General features: G+C 42.8%; 1 protein-coding gene across 1 annotated transcript in view; it reads right to left on the minus strand.

Moving 5' to 3' along the window:
• The window catches only part of DNAJC1 (DnaJ heat shock protein family (Hsp40) member C1), a 141066-nt gene that overhangs the window by 60001 nt on the left and 65495 nt on the right, over window positions 1–15570 (minus strand). Inside the window, exons 6-7 of the mRNA XM_056519272.1 lie at window positions 10467–10560; window positions 3945–4035 (exon numbers count right to left, since the gene is read on the minus strand). Coding sequence (XP_056375247.1) covers window positions 3945–4035; window positions 10467–10560 — 185 coding nt within the window. The remainder of the gene's footprint in view (window positions 1–3944; window positions 4036–10466; window positions 10561–15570) is intronic.

A 15570-nucleotide genomic window follows, 5' to 3' on the forward strand; every position in this document is an offset into this window, starting at 1 on the left:
ATTTTTTTACACTAAGGCTACGTTAGACAGCCGGCAGTGTGAAGCCTGTTATCTTAGGATCGAGAAAAGCCGGAGAAAAAAATAGTGCTTGCACCTTCTTTTTCTCTCCAAAAATAACGGCTGCTATTGAATACAATGGGGTCCATCAGGACCTGTTATTTGCCGGTATGCTCTGGCAAAATGCAAAAAAAAAAAAAAAAGGGAGTTTGACGGCCGAATTTGCCGGAGCATATTGGCAGTGTGAAAGGGGCCTAACATGTTCTTGTAGACACATTTTTTTTTCATTTTTACAAGGGGTAAAAGGAGAAAAATCCACCAAAATGTGTAACCTAATTTCTCTTGCGTAAAGAAATACCTCATATGTGAATGTAAAGTGCTCTGCGAGCGCAGTACAGGGCTCAGAAGGAAAGGAGCGACAATGGGATTTTGGAAAGCAAACTTTTGTTAAAGTGGGACGTGAAAATAAAAAAAAGATTTTTTCAACTAAAATGCTGCTGTTACCCCAAATTTTTAAAATTTTCACAAGGGGTAATAGGTAAAAAAAAGCCCCCTAAAATGTGTAACCCCATTTCTCTCGAGCAAGGAAATACCTCATATGTGGATGAGTGCACTAGAGGGCTCAGAAGGGAAGGAGCGACATTGGGCTTTTGGAGAGCAAATTTTGCTGAAATGGTTTTTGGGGGTCACATTTAGAAAGCCCACTTGGTGACAGAACAGCAAAAAAAAACAAAAAAAAACAAAAAAAAAAACGCATGGCACACTATTTGGCAAACTACACTCCTCAAGGAACGCAACAAGGGGAGCCTCAATCACATGACAACCTTCTTAAAATTATAACACCTCTTTACAAATTTTATAATACAACAATTGGTGAAACATATGTACAAGGGGGAACAAGTGCAAGGAGCCTTAACACCCCACAGGTGGACGTGAAAATGAAAAATGTTATTTTTTCACTAAAATGCTGGTGTTACCCCAAATTTTTCATTTTTACAAGGTCTAATAGGAGAAAATACCCCCCAATTTTTTTACCCAATTTCTTCTGAGTATGGAAATACCCTATATGTGGATGTAAAGAGCTCTGCAGGCCTATTACAGGGCTCAGAAGAGAAAGAGCGAAAGAGCGCCATTGGGCTTTTGGGGAGAAAATTTGGTTGGAATAGAAGCCTGTGCCCCCGTGCTACCAGAACAGGGGAATCCCCCCACATGTGACCTTATTTCGGAAACTACACACCTCTCGGAATTTAACAAGGGGTGCAGTGAGCATTTAAACCCCACTGGCGTTTGACAGATCTTTGGAACAGTGGGCTGTGCAAATGAAAAATAACATTTTTCATTTTCATGGACCACTGTCCACTGATCTCGCACCATGGGGGGTTTGTAAGCGCACATGGCCTTCAATTCCAGCCAAATTCTCTCTCCAATAACCAAATTTTGCTCCTTCCCTTCCCTTTTGCACCCGCAGAGCACTTTACATCCACATATGGGGTATTTCCTTACTCAGAAGAAATTATGCAACAAATTTTGGGGGCATTTTTACTATTATTCCTTGTGAAAAAGAAAAATTTGGGGTAACACCAGCATTTTAGTGAAAAAAATCAAATTTTTCATTTTCACGTTCAACTTTTTTTTTTTTTATCAACTGTAATTTTTTATTGAAGTTTTACAAGTTTTATAAGTACAAGCATAATCAACCGAGACGAAAAGGCTTGTAGCATTGTAGTCATGTCTAACAGAATATAACTCAATTGACAAGTGTAGCTCTAGTAATTTCACGTCCAACTTTAACAAATATTTGTCAAACACCTGTGGGGTGTTAAGGCTCACTATACCCCCCTTGTTATGTTCCGTGAGGGGTGTAGTTTAAAAAATAGGGTCATATGTGGGTGTTTTTTTTTTTTGCATTTATGTCAGAACAGCTGTAACTATCAGCCACCCCTGTGAAAATCATCAATTTAGGCCTCAAATGTACATGGTGCGTTCTCACTCCTGAGCCCTGCTGTGCGCTCGCAGAGCACTTTACGTCCACATGTCGGGTATGGCAATGTTTCCCAAACAGGGTGCCTCCAGCTGTTGCAAAACTCCAAGCATGCCTGGACAGTCATTGGCTGTCCGGCAATACTGGGAGTTATTTTGCAACAGCTGGAGGCTCCGTTTTGGAAATCGTGCTGTACAAGAAGTTTTCCATTTTTATTGGGGAAGGGGGTGGGGTGGGGGGCTAACTGTGTAAGGGTGCATATATGTAGTGTTTTACTTTTTATTTTGTATAGTGTAGTATTTTTAGGGTACAATCACACAGTCTGGTTCACACCAAGTTTCGCGCTTGGAGTTTGAGCTGCAGCAGAAAATTTGCCGCAGCTCAAACCTAAAAGCGGGAAACTCACTGTAAATCCCCGCCCATGTAAATGTACCCTGTACTTTTTTTTGGGGGGTTGCAAAACTACAACTCCCAGCATGCACTGAAAAACCGTGCATGCTAGGGGTTAAAGTTTTGCCACAGCTGGAGGCCCACTGGTGGGGAACACTGAGTTAGGTAACAGATTAATTCAGTGTTTCCCCACCAGTGTACCTACATCTGTTGCAATACTACAACTCCCAGCATGCCCGGACTGTCCCAGCATGATGGGAGTTGTAGTTCGGCAACATCTGAAGGGCCAGATGTTGCAGAACTACAACTCCTAGCATAACTGACTGTCTAAGCATGCTGAGTTGTAGTTTTACAACATCTGAATGGCCATTGCACAGTGGTCTCCAAACTGTGGCCCTCCAGATGTTGCAATACTATAACTCCCAGCAAGCCCAGACTGTCCAGGCATGCTAAGAGTTGTTGTTCGGCAACATCTGAAGTCGTAGATGTTGCAGAACTACAACGCCCCGCATGCCCGACTGTCTGGGCATGCTGGGAATTGTAGTTTTGTAACATATGGAGGGACACAGTTTGGAAACCACTGCACCTCCAGGTGTTGCAAAACTACAACTAACAGCATGCCCAGATTGTCCAGGCATGCTGGGAGTTGTAGATCTGCAACATCTGAAAGGCAAGATGTTACAGAACTACAACTCCCAGCATGCCTGGACTGTCTGGGCACTGCACAGTGGTTCCCAAACTGTGGCCCTCCAGATGTTGCAAAACTACAACTCCCAGTATGCCCAGACAGCCAAAGGCTGTCTGGGCATGCTGGGAATTGCAGCTTTGATAACTTCTACAAGGCCGCAGTGAAGATCACTCACCAACAATCTTCACAGCTGCAGCTCCTGGTCGCCGCACAGCCCCTGATCACAGCAGCCCGGTGGCAGCCCCTGATTGTAGGTAAGCAGCCCCCGCCACCCCTGGACCAGACTTTCTCAACTTTAACCCCACCCCCCTCCTGCCATTGGTCGGTCAGTCATGATCGACTAATGGCAGGGGATAGGAGGAGGTGGCACCCTTGCCACCTCGCTCCTATCCTTCACCCTTATTTTCCGGGCGATCGGGTCACCAGAGACCCGATCAGCCGGGGAAAAAGTAGGATTCGCCGGTCAGAATTGACTGACGAATCACGGCTATCGCGGACAAGGGACCCCCCTAGGCGATATGCCGGGATGGCTGCTGATAGATATCAGCAGTCATCCCGTTGTGATCCCTGTCCCGAGTGAGGCAGTGACCGGAAACGCCAAAGGCGTACAGGTACGCCCTTGGTCCTTAAGTACCAGGGAGCAAGGGCGTACGCACTTCGTCCCCAACAGGTTAAACCCATGTTGCATCTTTGATTTCCTCCCATAGAAGTCTATGGGAGAAAAAACTTCAAGATTCCTTGAAAAACGCCATAGACTCAGCATGTTGTGATTTTTTATAACTGCCAATAAAGAGTGAAAAAACAACAGCGCTCCCCCCCCCCCCCCCCCCCCCAAAATAAAAAACATGTTGGAATTTAGCCTAATGGAGACAACATGAACCAACTCACTGATCAGGGATTCCAGCTCCGCCTGAGCTTCTGCTTCTTCTTTTTCTTTCATTTTCTTCTCATTATACTCCGCATAAAACTGCTTTGCATCCTGTTTATTCGTGGAAAAAAAAAAGATAGGATATCATGCACATTTTCCGCAAAAACACAGGTTATGCAGTCATCCCCTCCGCCATTAACACCAGAAAAACTATTTATAAGGTTTCTCACATCTGATGTAGAACAATGGCATCTTTCCCATCATCCTGCAGGGAAGAAATCCACAAATTGTTCACCTAAACCAGACAGCAGAGTATTACTGCAGTGAAATCTTATAGGCTTTTCTATTTTCGGATAGTATTTTGTTATTATTAATTTTGCAAGCCACTATGGGGGCAGCCATATTGCCTGTGCTTTTGCTCTGTTTTGTTAACAGCATTTTGACATATGCTATACAGCAGCTACATAAACTATAGGAAATAATAGACTGGAGGCGACTCATTTACTTGCGAGACTTGTCTAGGCATGTGATCTGTGCAGAGGTCATTGTGCTGAAGCACAGACTTGGAAAAAGTCCAGGAAGTGAGGGCTGGACTCGCACTCCTCTCTGTTCACTCCTGTCCTATCAGACTGCCGCAGGAACACAGAAAAGGGGTTACAGAGCAGCCAGCAGTGATCGGATAAAGAGACCCAGCACAGCAGATACAGGGAGGAAGTGAAGGCATGGGAAGGTCAGGGGCGGGCTCAGTGCTTGCCTCAGACACACCACTTAATCAACAATGGATGCCTGAACGGGTGAGCAGCAGAACATAGGTATTTGTGAGCCAAATATAGACGCTACACACATAAAAAGGCATGTACAGCATCTGCATGACCTATTAAGTAACATATATAAAGCATTTTTTTGTGATTTGACAGGTATGCTTTAATGAAGAACTATTGTGCACAAATCGGCGGCTGACGAACCCCCTCCATGTATCTCTATGAGAGAGCCGGAGATAACTGAACGCTGAATCTCCAGCTCTCCTATAGAGATACATGGAGGGGGAGTGTCTGACGCCGCTTTGTGTGGTGGTCAACATGCCCTGCTACTCTTGTGAATGTTTTTGTTTTGTCTTCATATTATAATAAAACAGCTGCCTTTCCTTCTGACCGTATGCCCTCAGCACAACCTGAGACTCTCCAGCAGTAGGGGCTAAAATACTTTCTAGCTTACAACCTGGACAACAGCTGTTGTCTCCTCAGCTTCCCAAGATACAGGGGCTCGGCATGCACTGATCCTGAGTTATGGCATGTATTACAGAGATACAGGCTCAGCATGCATGGTATGCCAGCAATAAAAGTTAGGGTCACAACCTTACACAACCTGGCTGAAGCAGCAGCTTATTGTAGGCATTGACTAACTTGGTCTATTTACTGCACATACATTTAACGTTCTTTAACTATTAAAAAGTAAAGAATTACTATTATATTAAAATGTATCTGCTGCATGCACTAAACAGGGTGCAGTAAAATATACAGACTTTTAGCTAATGTGTTAACCAAACTTGTTTTTTGACTCTTTACTTTCCAGCACTACTATTTTGTCTTAGTTTTTTTTCTTCATTTTTATGCTTTGAGCACAACATTTAAGGGGTCAATGCCCATATGATCATTGTGCAACTGTAGTATAGGGCAGATGTCTTGAGGACTTCCACATGTGCCATGTTATTATCACTAGGGTCCTTTAACCCCTTCCCTCTTTGGCGATTTTTCATTTTTGCACTTTTGTGTTTCCCTCCTCACCTTCTAAAAATCATAACACTTTCAATTTTCCACCTAAAAATCCATATGAGGGCTTGTTCTTTGCGCCAACAATTTTACTTTGTAATACTATTAATAATTTCACCACAAATATATGGCGAAACCAGAAAAAAAAAAATATTTATGAGGCAAAATTGAAAAAAAAAAAAATTAAACGACATTTTGTAATTTTTAGCGGCTTCAGTTTCTACGCAGTGCAGTTTTCGGTAAAAGTTGCACCTTATATTTATTCTGTAGGTCCATACAGTTGCAAGGATACCCAATTTATATAGGTTTGATTTTATTTTACAAAAAAAAATAACTACATGCAACAAAATGAATACGTTGAAAAATCTCCTTTTCTGACCCCTATAACGTTTTCAATTTTTCCATATAAGGGGCGGTATGAGGCTCATTTTTGTTTTGATCTGACTTTTTGATCACTTTTTATAAAATTTTTTATGGTATAAAAAGTGACCAAAAATAAGCTTTTTTTTACATGTACGACATTGCACGTGCGGTTTAATTAAAAATATATTTTTAAAGTGCGGAAATTTACGCATGCGACTATACCACATATGTTTATTTTTTATTTACATTTTTTTTTTTAATGGGAAAAGAGGGGTGATTCAAACTTTTATTAGGGCAACTTTTTTTTCTTACACTTTTTTTTTTTTTTTTTTTTTTTTTTTACAATGCTATAGCCCCCACTGATCTCTTACACTGTTCACTGCCATGCAATAGCATGGCATTGATCAGTGTTATCGCCGCTCGACTGCTCCTACCTGGATCTCAGGCACGGAGCAGTCATTTGGCGATCGGACAGCGAGGAGGCAGGTAGGGATCCTCCTGTTCGGGATTTCACTGCAGCGGTCCCGAACAGCACCACTGAGCTAACCGGCAATTTTTACTTTCTTTTTAGACGTGACAATCAAGTTTGATGGCAGTGTTTAAATGGTTAATGCTGGACATCAGCCCAATCGGCGATATCCGGCATTAGCCGTGGGTCCCTGTTGCTTATCGCAACCTGGACCCACCGGGTATGATGCGCGCTCACCTGCTGATCGAGCACCATACTTCGGGAGCCACAAATGGACATGAATGTACGTCCATTTGCGGCAAGGAGTTAAAGGGGTACTCTGGAAGGAAAAAGAAAAAAACGATTATTTTTCAAACCAACTAAGTGCCAGAACGTTAAACAGAATTGTAAATTACTTCTATTTAAATATCTTAATCCTTCCAGTACTTATCAGCCGCTGTATACTACAGTGGAGGTTGTGTAGTTCTTTCTAGTCAGACCACAGTGATCTCTGCTGACACCTCTGTCCATTTCAGGATATGCCCAGAGTAGGAGCAAATCCCTATAGTGAACCTCTCCTGCTCTGGACATTTCCTGACATGAACAGAGGTGTCAGCAGAGAGCACCGTGGTAAGACTAAAGAACTACACAACTTCCTCTGGATTATACATCAGCTGATAAGTACAGGAAGGATTAAGATTTTAACTAAAAGTAAATTACAAATCAGTTTAATTTGTATTTTGGGGATCCCTTTAAGCCCTAATTCCACAATTCTGAGCCCCCTTCACCTGCAGGTAAACGTTGCGTTTACGTCATGTACCAATGGCATTTTTGGCACTTGTTTTTTGGTGTGGATTAGAAATATTTGTGGATACCCAAGACCCTTGTAGTTAGGTCCCTGCTTGTCCTTTCACAGATCACTTTTGTTAGGTACTAGCTAATGCATGCGGGGAACACCCCACAACTCTTGCCACTTAGATGCATTGACCCAGTTGTCTAGACCAGTGTTTCCCAATCAGTGTGCCTCCAGCTGTTTATGTCTGAACCAGTGGTTTAGACATCACAACTTGGTCTTTTTTCAAAGTCACTCAGATCCTTACATTTGCCAATTTTTCCTGCTTACAGCTATCAACTACCCCCACTTGACTGGTGACCTGCTGTTTTAAAGTTATTGCTGATCAGTGCATATCACCATTATGGCTGATCACTGCGTATAAATAAATTTGTTACTGCATTTCACATTATAGCCCAGAGCTCCCAACACAATTCTGTAGTCTTCAGAGAATAAATCTCCCAGCATTCCAATCTCAGCATCTATAAATCACAAAAAAAAAGCTCTGTGCATTCCTAGAGATTCAGTCTTTGCACCAGGCAATGTACAGCAATTTATTGTAAGAAAAATGCAGTGCCCCTTTGCATTATAGGAGTTTATCTAAGGCCCCATATGTTCTTACGTAGGCATATCTTCAGAAAGGTATGAGAACGTATACCTCAGCTTACTTACAGTGGGCTGACGTCTACCCCTAAAAATATGTGTTAAGAATATGCTAAGCATATATGTTAAGAAAACGGACAGCGCATAATTACTTCTAGTCTATGTTTAGTCCATTAAACACAATGGGGAAGATTTATCAAAACCTGTCCAGAGGAAAAAGTTGCCCAGTTGCCTTTAGCAACCAATCAGATCGCTTCTTTCGGGTAGGGACACGCGTAACGGATCCACAGTGTATTTTACACTGCAGATCTGCCGGTGACTCGACCGCTTTTGTGCCTCCAGCTGTTGCCAGCCCCCCATCCCCCCCCCCCCCCCCCCCGTTCCCCCGCCTTGCCTCTGGGGACTTGCGAGTTACCGAGTCCACTCAGACATCGAAGGGCACCCGATATTCTCCACAATGTCAGATTGCATTAGCTGACTCGCAGGTCCCCTGTGTGGCTGCTTTTAGCGACGGGTTGCTGCTGCGAGCAGGCCAGGGGCAGAGCAAGGCAGGGGAACGGGGGGTGGCAACAGCTGGAGGCACAAAATGAGTCAGGTCACCGGGGGATCTGCAGTGTAAAATATGCTGCGGATCCGTTGCGTGTGACCCTACCCTTCATTTTTCAGAGGCCTTGTTAAAAATTAAAGAAGCAGTCTGATTGGTTGCTATGGGCAACACAGCAACCTTTCCTCTGGACAGGTTTTGAGTAATCTCAAGTAAGCCATGGTATGTGTCCGCATACCTTTTTGCTTATATCCTTCCTAACGTATACCCCTAAACGTGATGCATAACCAGTTTCCAGTGCACGGAAACGTGTGGACTACACGTGTAGATGCAAACATAAGAAAAAAGGAAAATCCAGCACTGCAGGTCCAAAGCAAGGAAGCTGCTTTATTGCATAATAACACACAGACACATAACGTGGATCACAAGGTGACGCATTTTGGTGAACTCTCTCGCCTTAGTCGTACCTAAACGTGATGTGTATGGGGCTTAAGCCTTTATGGGAGCCTTGGTTGATGTGTGTGTGTGTGTGTGGGGTTGGGATTTCGACAAGAAGTCAGATTTGGAATAATATTGGGGAGGAGATTTATCGAAACTGATGCAGAGGAAAAGTGGAACAGTTGCCCACAGCAACCAATGACAGGGCTTCTTTAATTTAAAAACAAAAAAAAAAACTCTGAAAAATAAAAGAAGCCATCTCCACTGTAGTTAGAAAACAACTTGTAGTTAGTAGATTCTATGGATATTTTATCAGGTCATCACTAGCTGAGCCATTAGGGCTCATTCACACTACAGAATCTGCACCCCCAGGGATATTCCGGCCGAATATTCGTATTGTATGACTAAGGCTCTGTGACGAGTCGAAACGCACCACTTGTGTCTACCTTACAGTCTGGTACCTTGGTGTACTCGGAATAAACTTCATTCTTTTAACGGGAGCAGCGCTGCACATTTCTCTTTGTTGTACATGGCCAAATATTCTATCTGGAGCAGGTGCCGGCAGAACAAGCTGGCACTAGGACCGCTCTGAAATGTGCTGTCTCCATAGCCAGCAATGCACTTCAGAGCGGATTCTGCAGAAAGAACGAACAGCTTAATTTTTTTTCAGCGGAGTCTGTGGACTGGAATTTCGGAGAAGGAACGTCTGCTGTGGAAACTCAGTAGTGTGCATGGTGCAGCAGAATCCCATTGAGAAAAGTCTGTAGTATGAATGGGCCCTTAAAATACATATACATATATTTATGTACCTCACTAAACATAAATTAATTAATTAAATTAATTAATATAAATAAATACATTAAATAAATAAATTAAATATTACAAGAATTTACACGCTTTACTAAATAGATATAAATATAAATATATATATATATATATATATACATATATATATATAAAAATATAAATAAATAGATCTCTCATGGATGCAAACATACACTGTGAGATAAATCCCCATTTTTTACAACTGGGCAGATGCAGTTCATCATAGTTCAGCCATATCAAGACATTTATATGTTTCTAATATCAGCTGTATAGCAAAAAGGCAGAAGAAGCTGCATTCTTATAGTATCAGCGTCACTGGTATCAGCCTCCACTGACAGATCTATCACACAGATAGGACTGCTGTTGTCTACATGTGGACAGCATGTTATTACCTGTTGTGAGAATTATTACAGTGCCGTATCATCAGTGTTTTCATATGAAGGCTATAACTGCAAGAATGGCAGCTGCCAACGTCTATTGAACTTAATGCATATAATTCACAATGGAACTAGTGCTTTTTAAAAAGGAAAAAATAGATCTTAGAAACCTCAGACGTCAAATTTCAAAAAATGCGAGAAAGCGATACGGTAATACGGAGGAACACCCGCAAGAAGGGAGTTTTCTTTATTTATTTTTTTAATATTCACATAACGGAGGGAGGAAAAGAAAGGCGTGAGTGAGCGAGCCCTGGATGGCGGATTACGCAGACAGGGAGCTTACCTGGAAGAGCTGAGGCAGGGAGCGGACCGTGAGATAAAACCAGATTCCAAGCTTAAATGGGAGCAAATCCCGCCATTGTGGTTTTTCAAAGTCCCTGGGAAGAGAAATAAAGTTTCAAGATCAAGCAGGGAAATCGGCTGGTTTGTACAACAGCAGAAATAAGTCCACCCTCCATGGATTAGGCTGGGTTCACACTACGTTTTTCCCCATACGGGAGCGCATACGGCAGGGGGGAGCTAAAAGCTCGCGCTCCCGTATGTCACCGTATGCGCTCCCGTATGTCATTCATTTCAATGAGCCGACCGGAGTGAAACGTTCGGTCCGGTCGGCTCATTTTTGCGCCGTATGCGCTTTTACAACCGGACCTAAAACTGTGGTCAACCACGGTTTTAGGTCCGGTTGTAAAAGCGCATACGGCGCAAAAATGAGCCGACCGGACCGAACGTTTCACTCCGGTCGGCTCATTTAAATGAATGACATACGGGAGCGCATACGGTCACATACGGGAGCGCGAGCTTTTAGCTCCCCCCTGCCGTATGCGCTCCCGTATGGGAGAAAACGTAGTGTGAACCCAGCCTTAGAGAGGTGTTTTCTTGGCTGTGAACCTCCAGAGGTTTCAAAACTACAACTCCCAGCATGCCCAGACAGCCAACGGCTGTCCGGGCATGCTGGAAGTTGTAGTTTTACAACATTTGGAGGAAGAAAAGAGAGCCAGCAAAAAGTTAATCTTTATAGCAATGGTCTTCAAACCATGGACCTCTGGGTGTTGCAAAACTTCCACTCCCAGCATGCTGGGAGTTATAGTGTTTTGACACTGGAGGGCCACAGTTTGGAGACCACTGTATGACGGGACTGAGCTACTAAGCATGTGTGCCCACCTGTACTGGTACTGGTTAATTTAGTATCTATGGATATATACTCGTGAATAACTGACAATTACATTTTATTACTGCCGAAATATGGATAGATGGGTAACTCTTCCTTCTGGAGGCTTGTAAAAACATTCAGACATGTTTCAATGCTCTTGTATGGGTCAAGTATTGAATTGCATGGATGCTAGCTACACTAGGTGCCACCAGAGAGAAGTCTCTCATTCTTCTGGAGGAGAACTACCTTGCATATTACTTTCTCCAATGGAAAATAAAGTAATCGAGGAGAAAAAAAGTAACCCCCACAGTCCCAGGACCAAGAGGCTACAACTCTGCACCAACCTGTAACATTTGACCTTCAAACCGAATTGTTGCTCCATTGTATGGATAATGCAATTATTAATATATGCAATTATAGCTTAGGGTCTGTATCCTTATACAGTCATGGCCGTAAATGTTGGCACCCCTGAAATTGTTCAAGAAAATGAAGTATTTTTCACAGAAAAGGATTGCAGTAACATATTTAGCTATACACATGTTTATTCCCTTTGTTTGTATTGGAACTAAACCAAAAAAGGGATGAAAAAAAGCAAATTGGACATAATGTCACACCAAACTCCAAAAATGGGCTGGACAAAATTATTGGCACCCTTTCAAAATTGTGGATAAATAAGATTGTTTCAAGCATATGATGCTCCTTTAAACTCACCTGGGGCAAGTAATAGGTGTGGGCAATATAAAAATCACACCTGAAAGCAGATAAAAAGGAGAGAGGTTCACATAGTCTTTGCATTGTGTGTTTGTGTGCCACACTAAGCATGGACAACAGAAAGAGGAGAAGAGAACTGTCTGAGGACTTGAGAACCAAAATTGTGGAAAAATATCAACAATCTCAAGGTTACAAGTCCATCTCCAGAGATCTAGATATGCCTTTGTCCACAGTGCGCAACAGTATCAAAAAGTTTGCAATCCATGGCACTGTAGCTAATCTCCCTAGGCGTGGACGGAAGAGGAAAATTGATGAAAGGTGTCAACGCAGGATAGTCCGAATGGTTGATAAGCAGCCCCAAACAAGTTTCAAAGATATTCAAGCCGTCCTGCAGGCTCAGGGAGCATCAGTGTCAGCGCAAACTATCCGTTGACATTTAAATGAAATTACACGCCATGACCGGAGACTCAGGAGGACGCCGCTGCTGACACAGAGACATAAAAAAGCAAGACTACATTTTGCCAAAATGAACTTGAGTAAGCCAAAATCGTACTGGGAAAATGTCTTGTGGACAGATGAGACCAAGATAGAGCTTTTTGGGAAAGCACATCATTCTACTGTTTACCGAAAAAGGAAGGAGGCCTACAAAGAAAAGAACACAGTACCTACAGAGAAATATGGTGGAGGTTCAATTATGTTTTGGGGTTGTTTTGCAGCCTCTGGCACTGGGTGCCTTGAATGTGTGCAAGGCATCATGAAATCTGAGGATTACCAACAAATTTGGGTCGCCCAGTGTCAGACAGCTGGGTGTGCGTCCGAGATCTTGGGTCTTCCAGCAGGACAATGACCCCAAACATACATCAAAAAGCACCCAGAAATGGATGGCAACAAAGCGCTGGAGAGTTCTGAAGTGGCAGCAATGAGTCCAGATCTAAATCCCATTGAACACCTGTGGAGAGATCTTAAAATTGTTGGTGGGAAAGACCTGGAGCAGTTTGCAAAGTAAGAGTGGTCCAACATTCCGGCTGAGAGGTGTAAGAAGCTTATTGATGGTTATAGGAAGTAACTGATTTCAGTTATTTTTTCCTAAGGGTGTGCAACCAAATATTAAGTAAAGGGTGGCAGTAATTTTTTCCAGAGAAGAATACCCTTGGTAGATGGCGCTGCGGCTCTTTCAGACAAATGGAGTAGGACCAAAGCTTAGTTTAAGGTCCACAGCGGAACCAAATTTATTTGGTAAAATAAATAATAAAATAATAAAACATGCAATGACGCGTTTCGGGAGGAGCCCTCCCTTCCTCAGATCAGGATGCTATACAGTAGTCATGATAGCACTTATATACATTAAAAAAAAACGCCAAATTAAAGGTAGGGGGTGGGGCTTGTGACATCATCAATTTCCAATAACATTGCAGGGAAAGGAAAAAACATACAATATAACATGTACATAAAATATGCATGCATGATTAGTTTATAAAGTGCTTAAATGCAACAGAAATACTGTACATAGTCCTCCATAGCTCTCTGCTCCGAGTGCAGGAGCGGAAGTGCACACCTGTCAGATTTTACTAGCAGGCGGCAGCTTCCTGGAGCGCCGTGGCTGGGGTTGCCAGGGACGCGTTGCTATGCGCGGCCATCACGTGGCCGCGCATAGCGAATAGGAGCTCACACAGGTCGCACATAGTAAACAGTGCGATCCGTGCGAGTGTATTACAGCGGCGCTGTCAGCCGCTTGTGCTGTGAGAGGGATATCACAGGGTGAATGCGTATGTGTGAATGAGAACAGAGGAGACACACAATAGTGGCGCTATCATCAGCCGCTATGGTGTGTGTGAGAAGAGGCAGACCTCAATAGATGGGTGGGGGGAAATTGCCGGCAAATACAAAAAAAAAAAAAAAAGGGGGGGGGGAGGGGGGTGAATGAGTGAAATAAATGACAGTGTCAGGAAGGTGTATGTGTCCGTTATAGTGAACAGGGGACATCGGCCCAGAGGTATTGTAAGGGACACAGACATGTTAAAAAAAACTGAACTATATGGTGCATATACAACAAAGACTCCCAGATATGGGAGTTACAGATGCATGGTATGTAACCCGTGTAGGGGTGTACATAAACATATTTTGTCTCTGTATGTCACACTATTTGAGGTGGATACCATAGGTTGGATTAGAGTGCATATATTTATATGTATATAAAAAATATATCAGAAACAAAACATAAAAACGGATGTATAATAAAACTGCACATATTGGACTAGAAAATAAAAGATAAATAAAAATTTATCATAAGAGTGTAAGTATAAAATATATGTATAAATTCATGATTAGTGCATAAACGGGCCCATAGGAGTATAAAATATAAATTATAAAAATATTCTCTAATTTATATTTTTATATGAGTACTAATGATGAGAAAAACAGGCGAAAGATCGGAGAGTTACTGGATTAAAGGGAGCATTCAATAAGTTTGTTTAGACCACACGGGACCAAGGTCTGTAATTTGTAAATCCAGTAATTCTCGCGTCTGCGCAGAGTGTTAAAACGTTGTGGATTATCCTTTGGTATATGTTCGATGGGGGGTTACGGTTATACAACCAAAGTCCTGTCTGTGATGATGTGTAAGATGCCTCGAAACACTATGTAGGGCGAATCCGTTGACAGTGTTGTTCCTATGTTTATTGATCCTTTTCCCATGCCAACATACTGGATCCCACACGTGCACTCGAGAAGGTAGATCACATATTGTGTGGAGCAATTCAGGAGGCCATTAATAGGGAATTTTTCACCCATATTTCTGGAGGTGAAGGACTGAGCCCGGTGGTTGATACTAATGCAACATTTGCAGTGAGTGTGACCACATCTGGAGACTCCATTGACCGACAGGAATGTGGTAGTCGAGGTAATAGGTGTTCTAAGTTTACTTGGCGCTATAATGTTTCGCAGTGTTTTTGCCCTCCTAAAAGTAATACCAGGTTTGGTTGGTAGTGAGTTTTTAAGTAAGGGGTCGCCAAGTAGAATGGGCCAGTGTTTCTGTAGGATCCTTTGAATAGTGCTATGTTCACGGATCAAAGGATCCTACAGAAACACTGGCCCATTCTACTTGGCGACCCCTTACTTAAAAACTCACTACCAACCAAACCTGGTATTACTTTTAGGAGGGCAAAAACACTGCGAAACATTATAGCACCAAGTAAACTTAGAACACCTATTACCTTGACTACCACATTCCTGTCGGTCAATGGAGTCTCCAGATGTGGTCACACTCACTGCAAATGTTGCATTAGTATCAACCACCGGGCTCAGTCCTTCACCTCCAGAAATATGGGTGAAAAATTCCCTATTAATGGCCTCCTGAATTGCTCCACACAATATGTGATCTACCTTCTCGAGTGCACGTGTGGGATCCAGTATGTTGGCAGGACCATACGGTGCCTTCGGGAAAGGATCAATAAACATAGGAACAACACTGTCAACGGATTCGCCCTACATAGTGTTTTGAGGCATCTTACACATCATCACAGACAGG

The sequence above is a fragment of the Hyla sarda genome, chromosome 5 (assembly GCF_029499605.1).
Source record: "Hyla sarda isolate aHylSar1 chromosome 5, aHylSar1.hap1, whole genome shotgun sequence".
Lineage (NCBI taxonomy): Eukaryota > Metazoa > Chordata > Amphibia > Anura > Hylidae > Hyla > Hyla sarda.